Below are 21,667 nucleotides of genomic sequence, written 5' to 3' on the forward strand. Positions count from 1 at the left end.
ATTTTAATAGATGAAAATATATGATGATAACATTTTAATTATTCAGTCAAAGAAACAGGAAAGGCAAAAGGCAAATATAATAGATAAAATAGATAATACATTTATTTAGATAACTTATTCATTCCATAGATCTTTATTGAGGACATACTATGTGCCAGGAACGTAAATACACTAGGCATTATTTATTATATGGGTGACAGAATATTTTAGAATTCCATTTTCACTGTTTCACACTTTATCTTTTTGAAAAAGAAACAAAACCATATTATTTTAGTAAGCTGGTTCTAGAATACTAGCAAGTGGGCACCAATCAACCTGTAATTCTATGAGTGATATCCTTCTGCATGTAGCATGGTTCCTTTACACAGTCATGTTATTTACCATCAAAATCAGATACAATAAGACCACAAGAACTTCTAGAGAATAAGAGTTTTAAATAAGGGAAATATTTGGGAATAAGAATGTACCCACAGTCATTTCTCAAGATGGCCAAATTCTAAATGACCTCAGTAGGAAATCCAAGTATCACTTACTGTAGCATGCTGAATTTGTCATTTGAAGCCAACTTCTAGACACAGATAGTGTCTGGCCATAAGTTTCATGAAAGCAAGAGAAAGCTAAAATATTAATCGTATGTTTTTGCTTCTGACAGAGCTGTGATGGCTATGGCCCTGATTCTGATCATGAGACTTAAATATACATTTGTCTTCAGGAAGGGACACTTAAATCAGAATAACAACATGAAAATCTTTACAATGGTATTATTATGTATGAACATGTTGTATGTTTTAGATGCATATTTGCCTATATTGGCTTCTTTTTTTTTAGAAAAAGATATTACTTTTGCAGTCCACGTATTGCTAAAATGTTTGAATCTTCAGTGTATGAAAGCAAAATATCGGTGCCATATCTTAAAGTTGTTTTCTGGATTGAAAGCTAATCAGGGGAAAAAATGACTATTTTAACTTCTGGAGTTGCTTGTCCTTGATCCAAAATAATTTTTCTTTCAAAAATTTTATTGCACTAGAATAGCTTAGCCAGGAAAATAAAATGCTTTCTATATTATAGATATAGCCACCAAAAAAAAAAAAGCCTAAGGTTGACATGTGAAGGACAGGGTATAGACAATATTTCCATTGCTCTGTAAAGTTATCAAAGTGATAACTATGAAACATTAGATTTCATTATAATTATTTAGAAGCTGGAATATGGGGTGATGGATACTTTAAGATAATATTTGTTCTAAATATTCCATTTAGAAAATATCAGACTTACCCTACATTGAAAATATGACAAGCAAAGTAACTAGAAGTTCAATATATTATATTTATTGCAATTAATTAAATACCTCATAAATTCCAGCTTACATTTTAATTGTTCATTACTTTAATCAATTAAAGATATAAATGAAACCAATCACATTTTATCTATTTTCATAATAATGATCAATCTGATATCACATTTGTTCAACCATCAAATGATTACTCAAATTTTACCAAAAGCCCCAGTTTCAGGGATGAATACTGCAAGATCTCTTCACCTAAAACAATGCTCCTCTTTTTAATGTTAACAGTTTTGTAGCTGAGTGCTACATGTCCTCATAGCCTTGAACTATTCAAGAAGAGGCAGGTAATGTAAGTACAAGTTGGATCATACAGAGTCTTTTCAGCTACTGTCAAAATTTTGAATTTTCCTAGAAGTAATGAGAAGTCACTGACATAAATGGTATTAATTTAATATAGTAATGATAATAATCCTTAAACACTGTAAAGCTTTGTTCAATCTTTAAATACACTTTAAAAGTTTCAAAAAATGTCACATCTACCATCTCACTTTATCTTTTAAAAATTTTATATTTCCCTAACTTAAAAAATTAAGTATAATTGATTTACAAAGTTGTGTTAGTTTAAGGTGTATAGCAAAGTGGTTCAGACATATATCTCAGATACAGACACACACACACACACACATATATATATATATTATACACACACACACTCTTTTTCAGATTCTTTTCCATTATAAGTCATTTATTACAAGATACTGAATATAGCTCCCTGTGCTATACAGTAAGTCACTGTTGGTTATCTATTTTATATGTAGTAGTTTGTAATGTTAATTCTAACCCCCTAATTTATCCCTCCCTTCTTTCCCCTTTGGTAACAATAACTTTGGGGCTTCCCAGATGGATCAGTGGTAAAGAATCTGCCTGCCAAGTAGAAGACTGGGTCCTAGCCCTGAGTTGGGAAGATCCACTGGACAAGAAAATGGCAACCCACTCCAGTATTCTTGGCTGGGAAATTTGATGGAGAGGGGAGCCTGGTGGGCCATAGTCCACAGGGTCGTGAAGAGTCAGACCCAATTTAGTAACTAAACATCAACAACAATCATAAGTTTGTTTTGATGCCTGTGAGTCACTTTATCTTCATAGTCACTGTAGGAAATAAGTAAGATATCCTCATCCATGATTAACTTATGGATTGATTTATTAAAGTATGGAAAATGTGCTATCAGTATTAAGATTCCCTATGTTTACGTGTCAAAACTTCTTTTTTTTTTTTTTTTTTTTTGAGGAGGAGGGTATGGAGTGGATTAGCTATGGTAGATTTTCTGAGAGGTTTTAACTTTTTTTTTTTAATTACAAATTTTCCCTTCCTTCAAAATAAGAAAAAAGACCATTTTAAAGGAGGCTTATCCTGTGACTTAAGGCTGTCACTCAAATAGGCAGTATATCTTAATGAATTGTCCTAATCGCATTAATATTCTATACTACCACAGAAAAGCACAATACAGAGATATGTTAATAAGAGGTACAGGCTGTAGTTAAAGCACTTCAGTAAATTGTGGGACATAAGAGCTCCCAGATGGAAAGAGAAGAAAAGAGACAATGCAGTTGCGGATCAGGACAGAAGCTGTGGGGAGAAATGAGAAAGCCTCAGACATGAAACAGTCCAAGAAGAGAGGGAAAACATGCTAGAATGGCACCTAGTTCTCACTGGACAGCAAAGGAGCTATATATATATATATATATATATATATATGTACACACACACATACAACATGGCTCGTTTTACTATGTCTGATTTTCAAAGAGGCTTTTATAGTTAAAATCCATATTCCCCAACCCTGCATACTTTAAAAAATACTAACCAAGCTTATCCTTCTAAAGCTATTTTTTCAAGGATGTTGTAGGTTAAAAAATTGTATACATACTATTGCAATTTATGGTATACACAGATACTCCTTAGGTTTGAACCATTGTAAAAACTGAGCTATATAACATAATTTTATAATATCTTTGAGAGTTTTTACCTCATAATACCCATGTGCAAATTCCATTAAGGTATAGACTTATAAGTGTTCACCTATGGACATATATATCTAAGTTTTATAGAAATAAAAGGGTCCAATAGCCACTATTTATTTCCAGGCAATGTAGAATTTGAAGAATAGCATAAAAGTTTTTTTTTTTAAAGCCTAATGTTTATTTACTACCCTTCATCTAAATGCCACAGCACTGAAGAAACTTGAATTGATATTTGCACAATACATAATAATCACTTGATCCACTAAAAAAAATAAAAAGAAGCAGCAGCTGCTTTGTAGGCTTAACCATGCTACATAATGCTGAGGACAGAACATGATAAATACCGTAGCCAATTGAAATTGTATAAGCAATTTTAGTAAGTAGAATGTAAGACATACAGCATCATTCAGTGCCCAGTATTTTCACAAGCAACGCTGAGAGATCCTAACCCACGGCATAATGGGTCCCTGTAAAGTGGACCACGGGGGCGGGGGGTTCATTCAGATATTGGTCCCCTTATCCTTTGTTCTTCTGACTACAGCTCTCACTCCTTGCTTGTCATTTGAGTGGGGATTTAGGCAGATGAAATTCTCTAGGATTATAATAGGAGTTGTTTTGTTAAAAGCCTGGTGATCAACTGAAAATCCTACCTTCTTCCACATCTCCCAACAATCTTCCTTTGGAATGACCATTGGTTGTTTCACGAGATAAAACACATTTATATTGTGTCAAGTTGTTTACCTTCTAGTTAGTCAGGAAATACTTAGTTTTATTACTTTAATTGTAAAAATCATAAAATAAAATGCAATGAAAAACAGATTACACAACAAATACCTGTTTTCAAATTGCCTTGGGACAGTTTATGGAGTGGTTTGGCCTAACACAAGGACTAAAACCAGATTTGACTGCTATTATACCTAGGCATAGGCCTTCCTTACATAACCCATATTTATATTTATCAATAAAGCTGAGCCTTAAGGCTTGCTGTAATAATTTTTTGGAGAAAGCAGGGCAAATTTATTATCTGTGATCCCTTCTTTATCTCTCCCTATTACATCTGGGATGACTCTGTAGTACTTAGGTGATATGACTAAATCTTATTAGTGGAGGGCTTTTCTATCTTAAGCACAAATCTGGCATTTAAAAATCCCAAAGTAAAAAGTTAACATAGAAAATGTCAGGAAATTAAGCAAATTAAAAGATACTGTCAATAGTAGGCAGTACTGTCAAAGGACTAATAAATAAGCCCAGTTAAATAGTATCAGGAATGGGTAGTAGATTTTTGAAAAGTAGATACCAAGGCAAGAGAGGCATTTCATGTCAAAGCATACAAGATATTTAGAGCACAATAGCTATTATACTAAGCCATCAGTCTTTTCATTATTATTTTATCATTTGTGCAGTTGACACATACAGGTACAGATAGCAATAAAAATCTGTGAGGTTTTGAAATTACCATCTTGCACCAGGGCTAACCATGAATTATAAGCAGTGCGAGCACAAGGAAGATTCATTTCCAACTTCATGCATTTACATGTTTCAAACCTACCTTATTTAAGAAAATATAAACTGCTAGAATTGTTAATGATATACAGTCTTTTCAAAGCAGGCTTATTTCTTTATATTTCATGACTTGATTTTTCCTTCCATGAATGTTTAAGTGGCAGGTAGTCAGTAATATAAATTACTCACACGAATTTTGTTTCAATTAGCCTAACAAGATCATAAATGGAAGAAAAAAGAAATTTTAAGTTTGTTAGTTAAGAAAGAAAAAACATTTTTACCATAACAAAATATTAATTCTCTTGTTCTTCTGATGCAAAATCCTGACATTATTAAAGGAGTTAGATGAGTAGAGAACTTTAGAGTAAATACTGAATTTCTCACTTTAATAATGCAGATATGGTTCTGAGTAATCTACAATTAATTTAAAGCTAGTGAAAAAGAAGCAATATTCTACTATCTTTTTTTTGTTCTCTCCCATTCAAATTTGACAAGTGGTAGCACTTTTCAGAACAGCATGCACAAAAAGATTCAAATTAGATGTCAAAGTTGAATAAGTCAAGTTTGCCTCTTTCTATTACTTAAATGGCATTGAACTAATTTGTTTGATAACCTATTTTTTTTTTGATTATCTTTTTCTCAGTAAAACTTAAAGCTCTTTCCAGAGAACATCAAAGAGCTCTTTCCAGTGAACACCAAAAGCAGTGACCATCTCATAAATAGTATGATATTCACATTGAAAACAAAACAAGTGGATGGGACAAGAAAGTGAAAGATTCACATAAAAGAAATGCTTTGGAGGAAGGGGGATAAACAAGGCAACTCTCAGCAAAGTCCTCGCATTCTCTGCCCCAAATGCAAGTCAAATAGGACTTTTTCATATAGCAGCACTGTTGTCCTATGAAAGGACCGTGAAAAATGTACCAGTGGCTTGTTTTCATTTTAGTTGCATTTCTGACGTCTTGTCGCCTGTGGAGATGTTCACATATATAAGCAACACACTGTGTGTCTTCTCTAAAGATTGTGTTATTGTGACTATTCACAGAGCTCTTGCTTTGGGTTATTTCCCTCACAGAAAAGATGTATTTCTCAGTATTCATTTAGATCCTGGGCTTCCCTGGTGATGCTAGTGGTAAAGAACCTGCTTGTTGATGCAGGAGACAAGGGACGCAGGTTCAATCCCTGGGTCGCGAAGATCCCCTGGAGAAGGGCATGGCAACCCACTCCAGTATTCTGGCATGGAGAATCCCATGGACAGAGAAACCTGGCAGACAACACTCCACAGGGTTGCAGAGAGTCGGACACGACTGAAGCAACTTAGCACACACACATTTAGACCCTCTTACCAAGACCCCATTATTCCTACAAGGTGCGTGGTCAACTGATGTGAAATAAATTTGACAAAGAAACAATGTGTTTTAAGAAGATGACTGAGGTCTTCGTATCATTTAGAGGAGGAAAATTCCAAGAATAAAAGAGTCTGGCTCTATGTTAAAGGAGGAACTTCCTTGCAGAGAGAAACAAACAAAAATGAAGGCATGTAATACCACTGTAGCTGCAATCTTTCTGAAGTAGGACACTCAGAAAAGGGCACAAGCTATTCATGTTTCCAGAAGCATTATGTTTAATTCCTTTGTGAAAGACTCAGCAGCTTAGTGGAAAGAAGCAGCACATGGAGGGCAGGGGGTTGTCTACCCTGGAAAACAGTCAGTACTGCAAGGAAATTTGCTTAAACTAATATTAGAAACAAAATATTTCAGAAATGGTGCCTCTAATAATGTAATACCCTAAGGCTAGAATAAAAGGTCATAGCTAATTGGTACGAAAGCAGCTTTGGATACACAGTTAGGAAGTGAAATTCTGTGATGAATTCTACCCAATCACTACTCTTTATACCTTCGATTATGCCAGGACATGTACCATGTGTCATAAAGCTCACAAAAGAAGTCAAAAGAAGGCATACTTCAAAATTGAGCTCTTTTCCAATTAAAAAAATGGATTTGCCACATTTAACTTGTATAGCCAAATCAACTAGGGTAACAATACCTATTTGATGGTCAAGAATAGAAGTTAAGTAATAGATGGATAGATTATGCATAATTCATAACAAAAATGTTTTTGCAGGACTTAATGAAAATAATCACGATTGATAAGAGGTGTTACCTTCTAAGGGGCCCACTTGCATTTAGGTAAATAGATAAAGCACACACACTATACAGTCTCACCTTTACTGGAATGAGTCTCCAATTAAAAAAAAAAAAGTTAATGAACAGAGGTATATGTTTTCAAAATATTACAAAAAAATTAACATATCAATTAGCTTATAAGGAAAGTGCTCTTTAAATAAATTTGTTTTACATGCCTTAATAATAAAGAAAGCTCCTTGGAGTAGAACTTAATTATGACTTAAGTAAAACCTAAGATTTTACTTCAATGAATGCAGAGAGACAAAAAAACAAAAAACAAAAAACACAAAAACAAAAACTACACCTATCAAACTACTCATTGAAATCCCAAACTTCTTCCTTTTCACTGAAAACATTCATACCTGTCAAGCTGTAAAAGTACACTGTGATTTGAGGAATTTTTGTGAAAGGGCATTTTGGGTTTTGTTTTTTTAAGACTGTATGCTTTTTTTTTTTTTTTTTTTAAGACTGTATGCTTTTTGAGAGCAAAAACCCGTGTAGTCATTTCACAATTGTCTATACTAATTGGTGAGATAATTTATGTAGCTATACAAAGGGTTTATCATCTATGTGACACTTTCCTCACTATCAGGAGTACTTATAAATTTCAGCAGCACTGACATCATAATTTCAGGAGTCCACCCAGGAATGTCTTCTTGTCCCTTTGAAATGTCCTCCATTGATCCCTTCCCTGCCAGCGAGATCGGAAACAGTTTGGCATAAAGAGAGGGTTTATTTGGAACAGTAAATATTGGCAATGGTCTTTGTTTTCCTAAAAGAGATAGAATGCTGAAATTTAAGAGAAGTAAAATAGACTTCAAACAATACTGATACAATTTTATTTCTCCATTTCCATTCCTGAGTTTTTCTTTTCCATGGCTAATGTGTGATAGGTCAGGTTGGGACAATGGAGGCAGGAAACAGTGTTGTGAGGGAGATAAACTGATAAAACAGGATTCTTCTGAAGCAGAAGAGAAGTGAGGAAAGCGGACAGGAGGACAAAGGTGGACAAAGTGAAGACAAAGGACCCCAGGACTGAAAAGCATGGTAAGTAGGAAAAAAGACTACCGGAAGCATAAGGATAATCTACAATGCAAAAATTTGTGTGGACAGCATTCAACTTGACCATGATCCTTTTTCAGTGTTTTGCATCTTCCTCTGCTAGGAAATTTCAGTTCTAAGTGAGCCATGCAAACTGATTGATACTATTTATGGCAACTGAAAAAAAAGTTAAATTGCTAAATTTGATACTTTTCTTCCCATTTGCCCTTCCCAATCTGCTACCACCTGAATTTAACATTTAAAATATCCTCCAATAATTTCCTAGAAGTTTGTTATGTTGAAATTTCATTTCTAAATTTATTTCCTATCTTGGACCATTACCCCTCGTCAGTAAAGATGGTCATCCTCTTGGTGCCTTCATGTTGTGAGTTTTTAGGACTATTGACTGAACTTGGTTTAATGTCCTCTATATGTGCATGAGAGTTCAATTTGGACATTAAAGTGAAATCTACATACTAGAAAAGTTTTTTTTTAAGTCCTTTTTCTTTTCAGTTTAAGAATATTTGATTCCAATTATCTGTTGATATGACAAAATGAAATCTACAAGTATATGCACAAAGCACAATTATCTCTCATGATTCCTGTCACATAAAATAGTACTGATACAGATGACTGAGATGTAGTCACAAACATAACTAGAATAAATACTGGATTATCCACGCAGGGCCATAATATTTATTCTCCTGGTACAAATTTCCCTTCACAGGTTAACTCCAAATATTTGAAGATAATCAGTTTATTAGGAAACTAAACATGTACACTTTTGATTAATAGCTATAAGGCTGCTACAAATCTAAGAGGAATTCTAATTGTGCAAGAAAGATGAAATTCATGCATAATAGTATTAACTTTCCAAACAACAATATAAAAATCATATCCTTTTTTTTGTGTTTTTTTCATTTCTTTGATCCAGGATATACATTGACTTGCTGAAACCAATGAAGAGTAGTGAATACGTATGAAAAAAAAAATCCCTGTTCATTGTCCAGAGAATACTGTTTGCTTGCTGTATAGTACATCTATGCAAGACAATATAACAGACCAGTAAACCCAGAAATCTCAAGCTAAAACCTTCTCAAGTGGAAAGGAAAATATGATCCTGGATTCTAGAAAGTCTCTGAAACAAACAGTTCAAATCCTTAGAATACTCCTACATGCTAGATAAAAACTCCTTAAATTTCAGAAAGATCTGTCCTCCTGCGTAAATCTGTGAGAAAACTGGAAAAACAATTATTATTTAACATTATTCTAAAGAGATTCATTAACTCACCACTTCCCCTGTCTTATAGAATATATTTGCAAAGACTGATGAGAAGATATGTAAAACTGAAAGGACTCTTGTCAATCTGCTTTCCCTGTAATTTCTCTATTAGTATTTAGGAATTTTGCCCTCTAACTAGTTGTAATAGAACAAACCATGATTTGAGTAGAGAATGAGAAAGAGGCAGCAGTCAAATACAAGCACAATGGACGGAAGAATAAGAGTAATGGCATACATTTATATTTTGTGTTTTATAAAAACTAAGCATTTTTCTTTACTTGTCAAGCCTAAGCATTACTGAGTAGAAAAGGTCATGTGAAGGTAACATACATAGGATATTCGAGTTTGCCCATAAAATAAACTCAGATTTAATGGAATTCCATTTATAGTGATGTATAATGGAACTTCTATTTCTTTCATCCTCCAAATTTCAAACTTGAGAGATACCTTTAGGTACAATATATTGAAAAGGATTTCATGTAGATTCAATTTCTTTTCAGATACTTGTAAAGTATTCAATAAGCAGTTATCAAGAGCATATACTATACTGAGTTATATGCTAGGTAATACTAAAAATAAATCACAAACCTTTAATAGTGAAATATAGTTATAACCTTTGTTGTATTTTAACACTTTGTATCCTCAATATCTTTAAGAAAGTTGACATTGAGCATAACCTTAAAAGGCTTCCTGGAATAGGTGAAGCACAATATTAAGTTCAAGGTATCAGGCTCATACTTTCACAAATCCAAAAAATACCAATGAATAATGAAAGAACTTGAATCTCAAAGGGGTATCATAGAGCCTTAGATAACCACTGCTCTCTTCCTTCCTTCTCCTTGCACTCCTCTCATTTTAATGGACACAAAGAAAGGAGTAAGGCTCATTAGGAGTAATACACAGGAGAGATGTGTCCAAAGGTTTCAGTAAAACTGGGAGATGGGTAGGGAGTACACTTATTTCCAGGTGAAAGTAGCTGCCTTTGGCCATGGGGGCAGCAGATGGAATTCAGCTGGACAGGAAGGAGTGTTTATAATTTCTTACCACCTTGAGGAAAAATTTCAGTAATATGCTACCAAGTCCCTATGACAGAAATAAGCCTATCGTCACTACCACCATTTAGGACAATCATTTCCCTTTAATTTTGAAAGCAATTAGGTTTTTAGAAAATTTAAGATACTTATAACACTCTGAAAAATACCTTGTCATTGAATATAGCTACAGATGCACAGAGTGCCTGCTCATATTAGAATGATACCATGCACCTGACATATAGGGTCCCAAACATGTATTCCTGAACTGAAGGTCTGTAAATAAGCAGGTGGTTGTGGGAGCTGAGCTACCAACATTAGCAGGTCCAGGAATTTTTGACATGGAATTAAAACTACCAAGAGGAATTTACTGCTGCATAATAATTGCTTGTCTTAACTTATCCCATATTCTAATATCTAAAGGAAGCCTGATAAATTTATATTCTCATAAAAATCAACTGAAATTGACCTTATCTCCTACTAGCTTGCAGAAATCACCAATGAAGAAATCTGCAGCAGAGCTGATTATATTGTGTAGGAGAACAGACAAGCAAAAATGATTGAAATTTCTATAGAGAACATCATCAGTGGTTGCTTAGGACAATTTTGCATATAAATAGGGCATAAATGGTCTGTGTTCAATTTGTTCTCCAGTTGTCAAAGAATAATCAAGGATAGACTACACAGCAATCTTCTGTTTCTGCCCTCCCTAATGCAAACCTAGATCTTCTTAATCAACACACGTATATGTCTGCCTCAAAAGTAAAATTCAATTTCCATAAATAAAAAGAAAAAAACAAACAAAAATTGAGTAACTAATACAGGTACACATTTCATCATAAGAGTCACATGAAGTGATTGAAAAAAAGACACTAAGTGGCCTTAAAAATTAATAGCATTTTAGAACTCAGGACATCTGACTCACTCTCACCCCTATCCAAACACACTCTCCTAAAACTGTTTTTGCCAAAGTCATCAATGAAGTCCTAATATTAATAGTTAAATCTACTGGATCCTTTCCAATCCTTATTTTATTGGACCTCCTGGCTACATCTGATGCTATTTAGCACTTAGTCTTTGAAAAGCTCTATGCCTTTAGCTTTGGCGGTACCACACTACTCTTTTTCTCCCCACTCCTCCATAACTAACCCCTTAATGCCCTCTTTTATGTGCTTTGGTTTCTGAGCTAGTCCCATGAATTGGTGGTTCTCAACTTTCATGGCACATTCAAATCACCTGAATAACTTCTTTTTAATTGAAGTAGAGTTGATTTCTAATGTGTTAGTTTCAGGTGTGCAGCAAAGTGATTCAGTTATACATATATGCGTATATCTATTCTTTTTCAGATTCTTTTCTATTATGGGTTACTACAAGATCTTGAATACAGTTCCCTGTGCCATACAGTAGGTCTTTGTTATTTATCTATTTTATATATAGCAATATATCACTTTTAAAATATACTATTTCTTAGGCTCTTACTCCATAGATTTGGATTTGATTATTTCAGAGAGGAACCAGACATGAGTATTTTTTAAAAAGTACCTCAAAGTGATTCCAGTGTTAGCCAGGGCTGAGAACTAGTGCCACACATGTTTGTTTTCTCCAGGGTTCACCCTTTGTAGGCTGCTCTACTCATTTACCCTAGATTATCTTACCTGCTCTCATCTTTCTAACTGTCACTGAAATGTTGATCAATACACCAAGACCCTAGTATTTACCCTCTATTTATTGTCAAGAGGTAACTGAGCTAACACTACTGAGAACACTGAGTGACTGGCCTGAGGATTATTCGATCCTTTTTGTCTCCTTCCCCACCTCCACTCCCACCTGCACTTCTCTGCATGAGCCACAATGTCATTCATTTTAACTTACCCAAACAGAACTCTGTACTAGATAGCTATGAGTCACATACACACAACAGATGAGAAAGTGCTTTGTTAACTGTAAAGCACCAAGCATGCTAAAGTACTTTAAGTACATCACATAGTATATGTTCAATAAATACAACTGAATTAAGAGGGAAACACTAGGTATAATAATTTACTAATATAATTGGCAACACCATCCAAGACCCTTGAAAGTATCTAGTTTACTGTGAGGATCTCTAGAAGAGACACAATTTATCTTTTCTTTCTCTAACTCCCTTTTTTTCCCCCTTCAAATTCCAGCATTTAAGGATCAAAAGATATTCTTCATTCTTTAATCCCTGAAATCTTCCCTCTTGGCCCTCACTGCTCTATTAGAACTGCTTGGGAAAAGGACAGCTGTTACCTGCTAGCAGACAAACCCACTGGTCTCGTTTCAGTCATCATTCTACTTACCTTTCTGCAGGATGTGACCTTACTATCTCCATTCTGAAATTCTCTCTACCCTCTGTCTTCCTGGCATCACTTTTTGCTGCTTCTCTTCTTCGCTTTCTAATTATTTTGTCCCCTCGGTGTCCTTTGCTGATTCCTCTGTTTGCCTCCCAAATACTGCAATTCGCAAAGACACTATTCTTGGCCTTTACCTCCCACTGGATACACTCTTCCTGGGGGATCCCAAGGTTTCTACAACTATATACATGCAGATGTCCCTCAAATTGGTTAATTCCAGCCTCAACCCCTCCTGCTTTCGTGTGTGTGTGTGTGCGTGTGTGCGTGTGTGTGTATGCACAAATAATTAGGTAATCCTCTACTTAAAAACTTCTGTTGGCTCTTGGTTGAAACAAACTTTTCATCATCGCCACTCCTTTCCATTTTCCATTGCATGCATTTGCCATCATTCCTCATGTTTTCCACATAAACTACTATTCATCCTTCAAAACACAGTTCAAATGACACTTTTATCATGAAAACTTTCTTCAGTTCTCCAGGCATTTTATTCCTCTTTTAGCACTTTCTACATACTCATACCATAGCATTTATATTATGTATACTCTGTTTTCCCCATGAGATGCTGAGTTCTTGAGAGCAAGACCTATGCTTTTTCCATCTTTGCCCTCCAGGGTTCAAGCACTGTTGCCTGACTCCTACTCTTTAATCAATAAATAGTTGGATGAATACCGTTTTCATTTGTTTGCATTATGTCAATATTTTTTACTAGATTTGAATTGCATATTACAATATAATAACTTTACTACAGACAAAATGGGGTTGAGTCAGCTAGTCTAAGATTCTGACACTTAGAGACTGAAAAAGCTCACGGGAAAGAACTCATCCTGAGGGAGAAAGAAGTAAACAGCTTAGAATGAATGACCTGCTTGACCTAGTAAAAATGATGAAACAAAACCAAACAGAAAACCGCAACAGACCTGATCATCAAAAAAGGGAGGAGGATACTGAATGCTACATGGGTTTGTCTTTGGGCCTTGGTGCATGGGGCCAAATCCCATGGAGATCAAGAGGACTGTAACTTATACCTGAAAGCTGTTTTTCTAAAAATGTCTGTAAGACCTTGAGGCATAAGTAGTATATTATCTTGGTACACTGGTGGAGTGTCAGACTGTACATGGGTGGAGTGTCACACTAAAAGAAGAGAGAGGCGTTTCTTCCCACTTTGCCACTGACAGCTCTCAAGCTCTGGCTGAAAGCAGGAGGATGCCAGCTGCTGTAGCAGACAGCAGGCAAGGAAAGCAGGGTATTTCAGATGAAAGCAAAGGAACAGTAGCTACTGTGAGGTAGAAAGGCCTAAGAAAATGTGGGTTTGGTTTTGTTACAAAAATATTTTTCCTAATATTAAGACTTAAGAGTTTGATTTTTCCAGTTGGCTATTGTTGTTTCCTGTCTCCTCTCTGTTCTCAAATGGTAAATTATATCTTCTCATTTAGACTTACCTGGAGAATTCCATGGACAGAGGAGCCTGGCAGGCTCCAGTCCATGGGGTCACAAAGAGTTGGACATGACTGAGTGACTAACACTTTCACTTTTTCACTTCCATTTGCTGATCCATAAAACTAGATCATGTGTCTCCTGTGTTTCTTCTGTTTTTCCAAATTTAATTTTCTTAGTTGCCTTGTGTGTTTCTAAAACTAAATTACATTTATTCTGTTTCCTGGTTTCATGTCTTTGTAATGCTCTTCTTGTGTATGTGTGTTTTTAATGTCTAGAACTATATATCAAAATCTAGTCATAGCCAAAATAGCTCAGTTAGATATCTATTTATTGCTGAGAAGCCTGTTTATACTTACGGTGGGCAGAGAAGGAAGAGGTGGAGCTGATTAAAAGATAAGCATGTTCGAAGTATCTATACATATTCAGAAGAAAAAAAAAAGATTTGGCATTGTGTATATATTTTAAGTGTGGTTTTTACTCCTGCAAGGTTTTCTTTATGAATTTCTTTTTCCTCCAAAGCATATCTTTGACCTTATAATGACAAAGTTAAGAATACTGATGGACAATTCTTTACAAAGTAGGTTGTAAACATATGGGATTTATTACCTTAAATGCTAACAAAGGCTGTAACAAAGAGAGTCCAGAAAGATTTGGCCAAATTCAGAGATGATAGAAACCGAAATGTTCCTTTCACTCACCAAATTTATAGAAAGTGTAGTCTATATTTTAGATAGTAAAGAAACCCACCAGCAATGCATGAGACCTAGGTTCCATCTCCGGGTCAGAAAGATCCCCTGGAGAAGGGAATGTCTACCCACTCCAGTATCCTTGTCTGGAGAATTCCAAAGACAGAGGAGTCTGGCAGGCTACAGTCCATGTGGTCACAAAGAGTAGGACATGACTGAAGTGACTAACACATATTTTAGGGAATACAAAGGCTAGAGGGTAGGGGATGTGGGGAATTATTCTATGTCCCGTGCTACATAAACACATGATTCCTATCTCATTATGGCACATATAAGATTACACTTTTTTTTAAATTGAAATGTTTTTACCTGAAGTACAGTTGATTTACAATGCTGTGTTAGTTGCTTGCATTGCACTGGTATCACGTGGATTACATTCATGTTTTTCAAATGGTCTGTGAGCTCATTGAGGCAAATATCCTATTTGGTGTTAAATCCTCAGCACCTAACCCAGCACGTGATGCCCAGGGGACAGTCAATAAAATTGTTTAATTCTGAATGAATACTATCTACCCCTAGAGCCTCACCATCTACTAAGTTCCTCCATTCTGGCTTCCAGTTCCATTCCATTATTGAAAAGATGCTCTTAAAATGTCACTAGAAAGCTCCCAAATGGCAAATCATTGGTCTTGATCTTATTTGATTTCACTGTAGCATATGCCATTGTTGAAAATGCACACCTTTTTTGCCTTCCTTTGCTTTTAGAACAATAATGTTTTGATTGGCCTCCTACCTACCCAAGTGTTCCTGATCAGACTTCTCTGCTAGTCTTCTACTTTTAGACCCTAAGGAGAGGCATTTTCAAAGTTCTGGGTTTGGATTTATTTTTCTTAATAATCCCTCTAATAATCTCTTCCATTTCCAAAGTATTCAATATAATCAGAAATCTCACTAACTCAATCATCTTGTGATGAAATCTCCAATCATATTTCCAAGAAACTTCTGGACATCTTGATCTCGATGCTCTGCTACCACTTGCAGTTTCACTCGCCCCAAACTGAATTTGTCTTTTATCACCATTCCTTTTCCTGATCTCAACAGTTTTCTCTCATAACCCAAGTGTCCTCCCAGCTATTCAAAGTCAATCCTAGGGTTATCCTTGACTCTTGGTTACTTCTCTTTCCCTAAATTATCTCCTTTTGTCTAAAGATATGACAGTAGAATCCTAAGTTATCGCCCACATTCCTATAGATTAAATATTTCAATATATAGCTTTGGTCATATTCTTCCACTGCTAAAAAGCTCAGTATATTCCCATTGTTAAAGAATGATACACCTTTGTCTCTTATTCAAGCATTCTCTGATAGGGTAACAACCTACACTTTATATAACCTATTTTCTAGTAGTTGTGCTATTTGCCACTCTCCCAAAATGCTTTGCAGTTTCTAAACTCTTAATGATATTTCATCTAACTCAAATGCCCACTATCCCCACCTCCAACTCCTGCTGAAATCCATACTCATTCTTCAAAGTCTTTCTCCATGACTTTTTATGACATATTGATATGGCATGATATTTCCCTTCTCAGAACTCACATAGGATGCTATTAATATCTCTTGTATAATGCCCCTATTGTCTGCCTTATCCTGTAGTCTTCCTATTTTTATCATTTCTATAAGACACAAGGGTCTTATAACTAAGGAAATCTTAATTATTTTTGTATCTGTCATCATGTCTAGCATAGTACCTTTCACAAAACAGAGGAAGTTGAGTAAATGAATGGATGTTTAGGGGTTCATTTCCTAATTTCTGAGTTTGACACCAGCCCAGCCATAATCTGGATTAATATTCAGCCAGTGGGCATTGGTAAAGCCATCAGGCTATTCCTTACCCTTGCATGTTCTGATTGGCTGGGGCCCATGCTATACCAGTTAGTAATATTTTCAAAATAACTACAAATGTGATCCTCTCCCTTAAAATGGCTTTTGGTGCCCTAAACTGAAACAGTACATTCAGCTGAATGGGCTGGAGGCAATATTTGGGAGCTCTTTCTGAGTAAACTAATGGGACTTCTTCTTAGGGAGGGGAACATCGCCTCTCTGCAGAAGATTTGCAATTTAGGCAACTCTTCATACCATTTATTAACATTTTGATTTTCTAATGAAAAATACAGACTCTCACTTCATTTTCTTTAAATATGGAACGGAAAACACTGCAATTAGACGTACAATTGTAGGGCTATGTATTGTACACGTTGAAGTATCCATCTGTAAGCAATGATAAAGGGTTTTTGGCAAGCAGAGCAGTACTTCTTTGCTGTCTGCAGTTGACTTTGATTTCAGATTTTTTTGGCTATTTCCTCTGATTTGACTTGACTTGGAGAAAATAGTCTTCTTTATAATTTATTTTTTCTGCTTTTATCTCACCATGGTGAAGTAAAGGTCTTTGTACAGGACCAAGGATACTGGGGTTGAACAGGGAAAGTGTAACACTATAAAGTCAATGGGATCTTGGGAAGGAACAAAATAAGGTGCCTAGGAAAGTGAAAACAAAAGGAGGCCAGCAGGAAAAGAGGATCTTAGCTAAGAGAGGCAGAAACAGGGAGGGAATGTGGAAAACCCCCCAGTTCTGTTGCTTTAAGAAAGAGGGAAGCAGACAAGGGAGTTTTTGGCAGACTTGCAAACTCTGTGTCTGCCTTCCCCTCCCTCTCCCTTCAAGCACTTCTACTGATATCCAAGATGCTTTACCAATCATTGCCACTGTCTGCCTTCTGGTTTCTTCTCACCACTGGACATGTGCATTGGCTGCTGCTCCTTGGAATGACTGCCAGAGCTAACGGGGCTGATATTTTTGACCCTATGTGCTTGTGGAGGCCCTCCAACTACAAAATAAGAGAGGTCTTAATTTAGATTACTCAGAATCAGTACTAAAAAAGTATACAGTTTGTGAATATATTCTTAGTGTTTTGCAGTTGACAACACTACATTCCCTTAGTACTAAACTCACAGAAACCCCATGGAATGATCTCTCTCGGTACCATCTTTGTACAGTCAGTATGAAGTGTGAGACTAATCAGACAGGAGCCTTAGCAAATGTATTTTAAAAATAAACAGCCTAGAAAGATGACGGCAGTTTTTTTATGGCACAGAATAAGGTGCTTTTACTTATAAGCTGCTTAACAGAAAACTGCACTGATAGAAAAATTATTTCAGTTTGCTTTCCACTGACTATAAATGCTCTGATTGTTCAAGAAAGAGCAGGACTGGTTTTTATTTTCCTTAAAAGGTGGAAGGGGCCTCTGGTAGCATGGGAGAATATTTGCATTTTACAGGTCAAGATTGAGGACAGATAAGTAGTGCTCCTGACATTCTACCATGCAGCATTACCTTAAAAAATATGGACATATATAAATAGAGATGTTAACTTTCTTTCCTTCAGTCTTCTACTCTTTTTGTAGGCCATCTGCAATGTCTTCATCTACATAAAGCAGTCTTACACTCCAATCAAAACATTCTTCTTCTCTCAACAAAATCTAACTTTCAGGCTAATCTACCCATCAGGATTCACTCAAATGTGAAAAAGATGAAATAAAACTTATTTTGTCTTCTGCCATGAATTTCACCATTGCCAAAAGCTTTTCTGGATCATTCTTTTTTTTTTTTTTCCCCATGCTGCACCTAAGGCCTGGCACAGCGAAATAAATTTTATTTTATTTTTTAAGTGGAGGGAGAATGATGGCAGGGACCAGGAAGCATCAATGTTTCCTAACTAAGGTGTCATGAACCGAACAGCAATGTAGTTCCGTAGGATAATGAATTTGCTTGTATGCATTTGAAAGGTGACCACAGAGCTCTTACACTGCTTTCTAAGACTGTTTCTTTGGTGCTTGTTGATGAATAGTTTTGACCCTTAGGGTCTCTTTTGGTGCTTGCTGTTGGATGGTTTTGTATTTCTGCATCCCACAGCATATTAGAGGATATTCCACGTGGTTAATGGTTTCTTCAGCCCAGTGGTGGTTCCTGCTAGGAAATGGTTAACATCTCTGAGGGGCCTCTCTGCGGGTGGCTCTCGGAGCCTGTGAGATATGTATTTGTCATCCAGGCATCCTCTCATTGTCATGGAGATGGGGGATGGTGGAGAGGTCAGCTATACTTTCTGTTACTTGTCAGCCTTTTGCACTCATATTCCTGTGCCGGGGACAAAGCTTGGTCATTCATTCTTTACTGGACTTCATTTCTTTCATTATTTTGTTGGGAGTACAATAGTTTTGAGAGGTACCAATTTCCATTTTGCCTTTTCATACTGTTCATGGGGTTCTCAAGGCAAGAATACTGAAGTGGTCTGCCATTGCCTTCTCAATGGATATGAGTCTGAGCAAGCTTTGGGAGTTGGTGATGGACAGGGAAGCCTGGCATGCTACAGTCCATGGGGTCACAGGGAGTCAGACACGACTGAGTGACTGAATTGAACTGAATTTCCATTTTAATGAAATATGATTGTTTCTATTCCAAACATAGAATATTTTTGAATTATAGGCTATGCAAGGCAAATCTTACTAATCTAAATTAAGTAGAGTTTCCATGTTTACTATTAATTTTCCTTTTTTCATTGACACCTCCATATCACTCTACAGTCCATGAAGAGAACTTTTACAAACAACACATATAATTTCTCCCTCTACTTCAAGAAAGATAGGAATTAAAAATATAAAAATGTCCTTAAAAGAAGTAGATAGCTCAGCCTACTTGGATTATTCTGTAAGAAGTTCTTATTTATTTCAGACATAGGGTATGAAGTGGAAAGATGGACAACATTCTGGTTCCTCTTGAGGGAGGGAGCCTGTTTTGTTTATGTTTTTTCTTCCACCAAGATCAATTTCATAGTGTGGCTTTGTTATTAATCTAACACACACAAAAAGGGGTTCCAACACTTGAGACTTCAGGGCATCTTGGATCATCAGTGCCTCTCCTCTCTTTAGTAACATGGAGAATGGATCACAAAGCCAAAATGACCTCTGAAAAGAAGCATTATCTCAGTTTCCTTACCTGTTACATCCTTCAAGCCAATTATTTGGGATGACTTTAATTACAGTTACGATTTTAAACCATCTTCTAGACAAATCACATGCTCATAAAATAACAAATAAAAATATTTAGTATTAAACACAGTTGGAATACTTGTTTCTAAACTTTTTTGCAAAGCCTACTGTTATTTGAAGACACTTTTACAAAGTTAAAACTTGTGATCAGGTAGATATAGAAGCCTGCTGAGACTTCACTCATGAACTGAGATCAACTGTTTCAAATACATTTTTTTTTCATGAGAAAGGTATTTTTGTTCGTTGTTGTTGTATTTGGTTCTGAGCATTTACATTCTATAATACCATGAGAGCTAGAATGGCTCCTACCTGGATTCCTTGGAATCCGCTTTCTGCGGTCTCGGAATGCCGCCCCTGATTGCAGGGCTTCCAGAAGATTATCCATCACGCCCGTCTCATCACCCTCTGGAGGAAGGGAAAACTCAGAATTAATCTTCGAGCAATTAAAGTTAAACTACAGGAAAATAAAGGGAAAAACTCCTGTCAGATTTACATAATACCCTTAAATTAAAGACATATATCTGTTTCAACATAATGCATCCTGTCAGTTTCTGGCACCACAGACTACTTTGCTTATTACGCACCATTAAGCAAAATTCATGCCAATCCCACTGTTCTTTCAACTTAAAGACCTTGGCTTTTGTATTATTGATGACATGTTCAGTATGTAAATAAACAGCAGCTGATCAACTACTGTTGCCTTCATGTTAAGATTCTTATAAGATATTCCTAAGTAAGAAACCACTGACCTGGCTTAATGCAATCAATGTGCAGGGTGTGATTTGATGAAGCACAGTTACACAAGGTTAAATACTGATTGTATTAATACCTTCAGTATTCAACCGTCATCTGCAATTATCTTAAAAGACACTATTTGCAAAACACATTTGCATTCAGCTCCTACCTAATCCATATCCTTTACCCATTTTGAAATGCTGACATTGTAGAAGGCAAAGGTGACTACATCATCTGAAAGGCCACATTTTACACTCGAGAGACATTAGCCAGAGTCTCATCACCCCCTTTTAGAATGCTGTTGTGCTTCTAAGCTTTTCCTATGAGTGGGATACTCAAAAGATGTTCATGGAAGTTCCCAAAGGATATGTCTATAAAACATTTCATCTTACTCTTATCTTTGACAATTCTGGCCATCAGAAACACTTTTAAGATTTGTTAGAGCAAGTGTCCATTGCCAGAAACTCTCTAAGACACTGTGGATAATCCACAGTGAGCTGAGGAGGCTTTTCCCAACAGACCTCACTGATGAAAAGGACCCTCATTAGGTAGTTAATTTGAGTGGTAGCTAATGTATGGGTCTAGGGTAGAAGACCGGAGAAGGCAATGGCACCCCACTCCAGTACTCTTGGCTGGAAAATCCCATGGACGGAGGAACCTGGTAGGCTGCAATCCATAGGGTCGCAAAGAGTTGGACATGACTGAGCGACTTCACTTTCACTTTTCACTTTCATGCATTGGAGAAGGAAATGGCAACCCACTCCAGTGTTCTTGCCTGGAGAATCCCAGGGATGGGGGAGCCTGGTGGGCTGCCGTCTATGGGGTCGCACAGAGTTGGACATGACTGAAGCGACTTAGCAGCAGCAGGGTAGAAGACATTTGCAAGCAGGAGGGTTAAGAGAAGAAAAGCGTGGGAGTGAGGCAGAAGAAATTGTTTCTTATGTTATTCTTAAATTAAATTTAAATCCTACTTTGCTTAAAGGATT

General features: G+C 36.2%; 1 protein-coding gene across 8 annotated transcripts in view; it reads right to left on the minus strand.

Annotated features, from left to right (window-relative positions):
- Positions 1 to 21,667, minus strand: part of DIAPH2 (diaphanous related formin 2) — a 1,061,378-nt gene that overhangs the window by 227,044 nt on the left and 812,667 nt on the right. For 6 of the 8 annotated variants that reach the window (XM_086388307.1, XM_086388306.1, XM_086388305.1 and 3 more), the window contains one exon: positions 20,256 to 20,351. In XM_086388307.1, coding sequence (XP_086244433.1) covers positions 20,256 to 20,351 — 96 coding nt within the window. Of the gene's footprint in view, positions 1 to 3,621; positions 5,021 to 19,598; positions 19,863 to 20,255; positions 20,352 to 21,667 lie in introns of those variants that run through there. The other 2 variants (XM_086388312.1, XM_086388310.1) reach the window with 2 other exon arrangements.

The sequence above is a fragment of the Bos grunniens genome, chromosome X (assembly GCF_055505025.1).
Source record: "Bos grunniens cultivar Pamir isolate PY7600 chromosome X, Bosgru_T2T1.0, whole genome shotgun sequence".
In the NCBI taxonomy this organism is placed as follows: domain Eukaryota; kingdom Metazoa; phylum Chordata; class Mammalia; order Artiodactyla; family Bovidae; genus Bos; species Bos grunniens.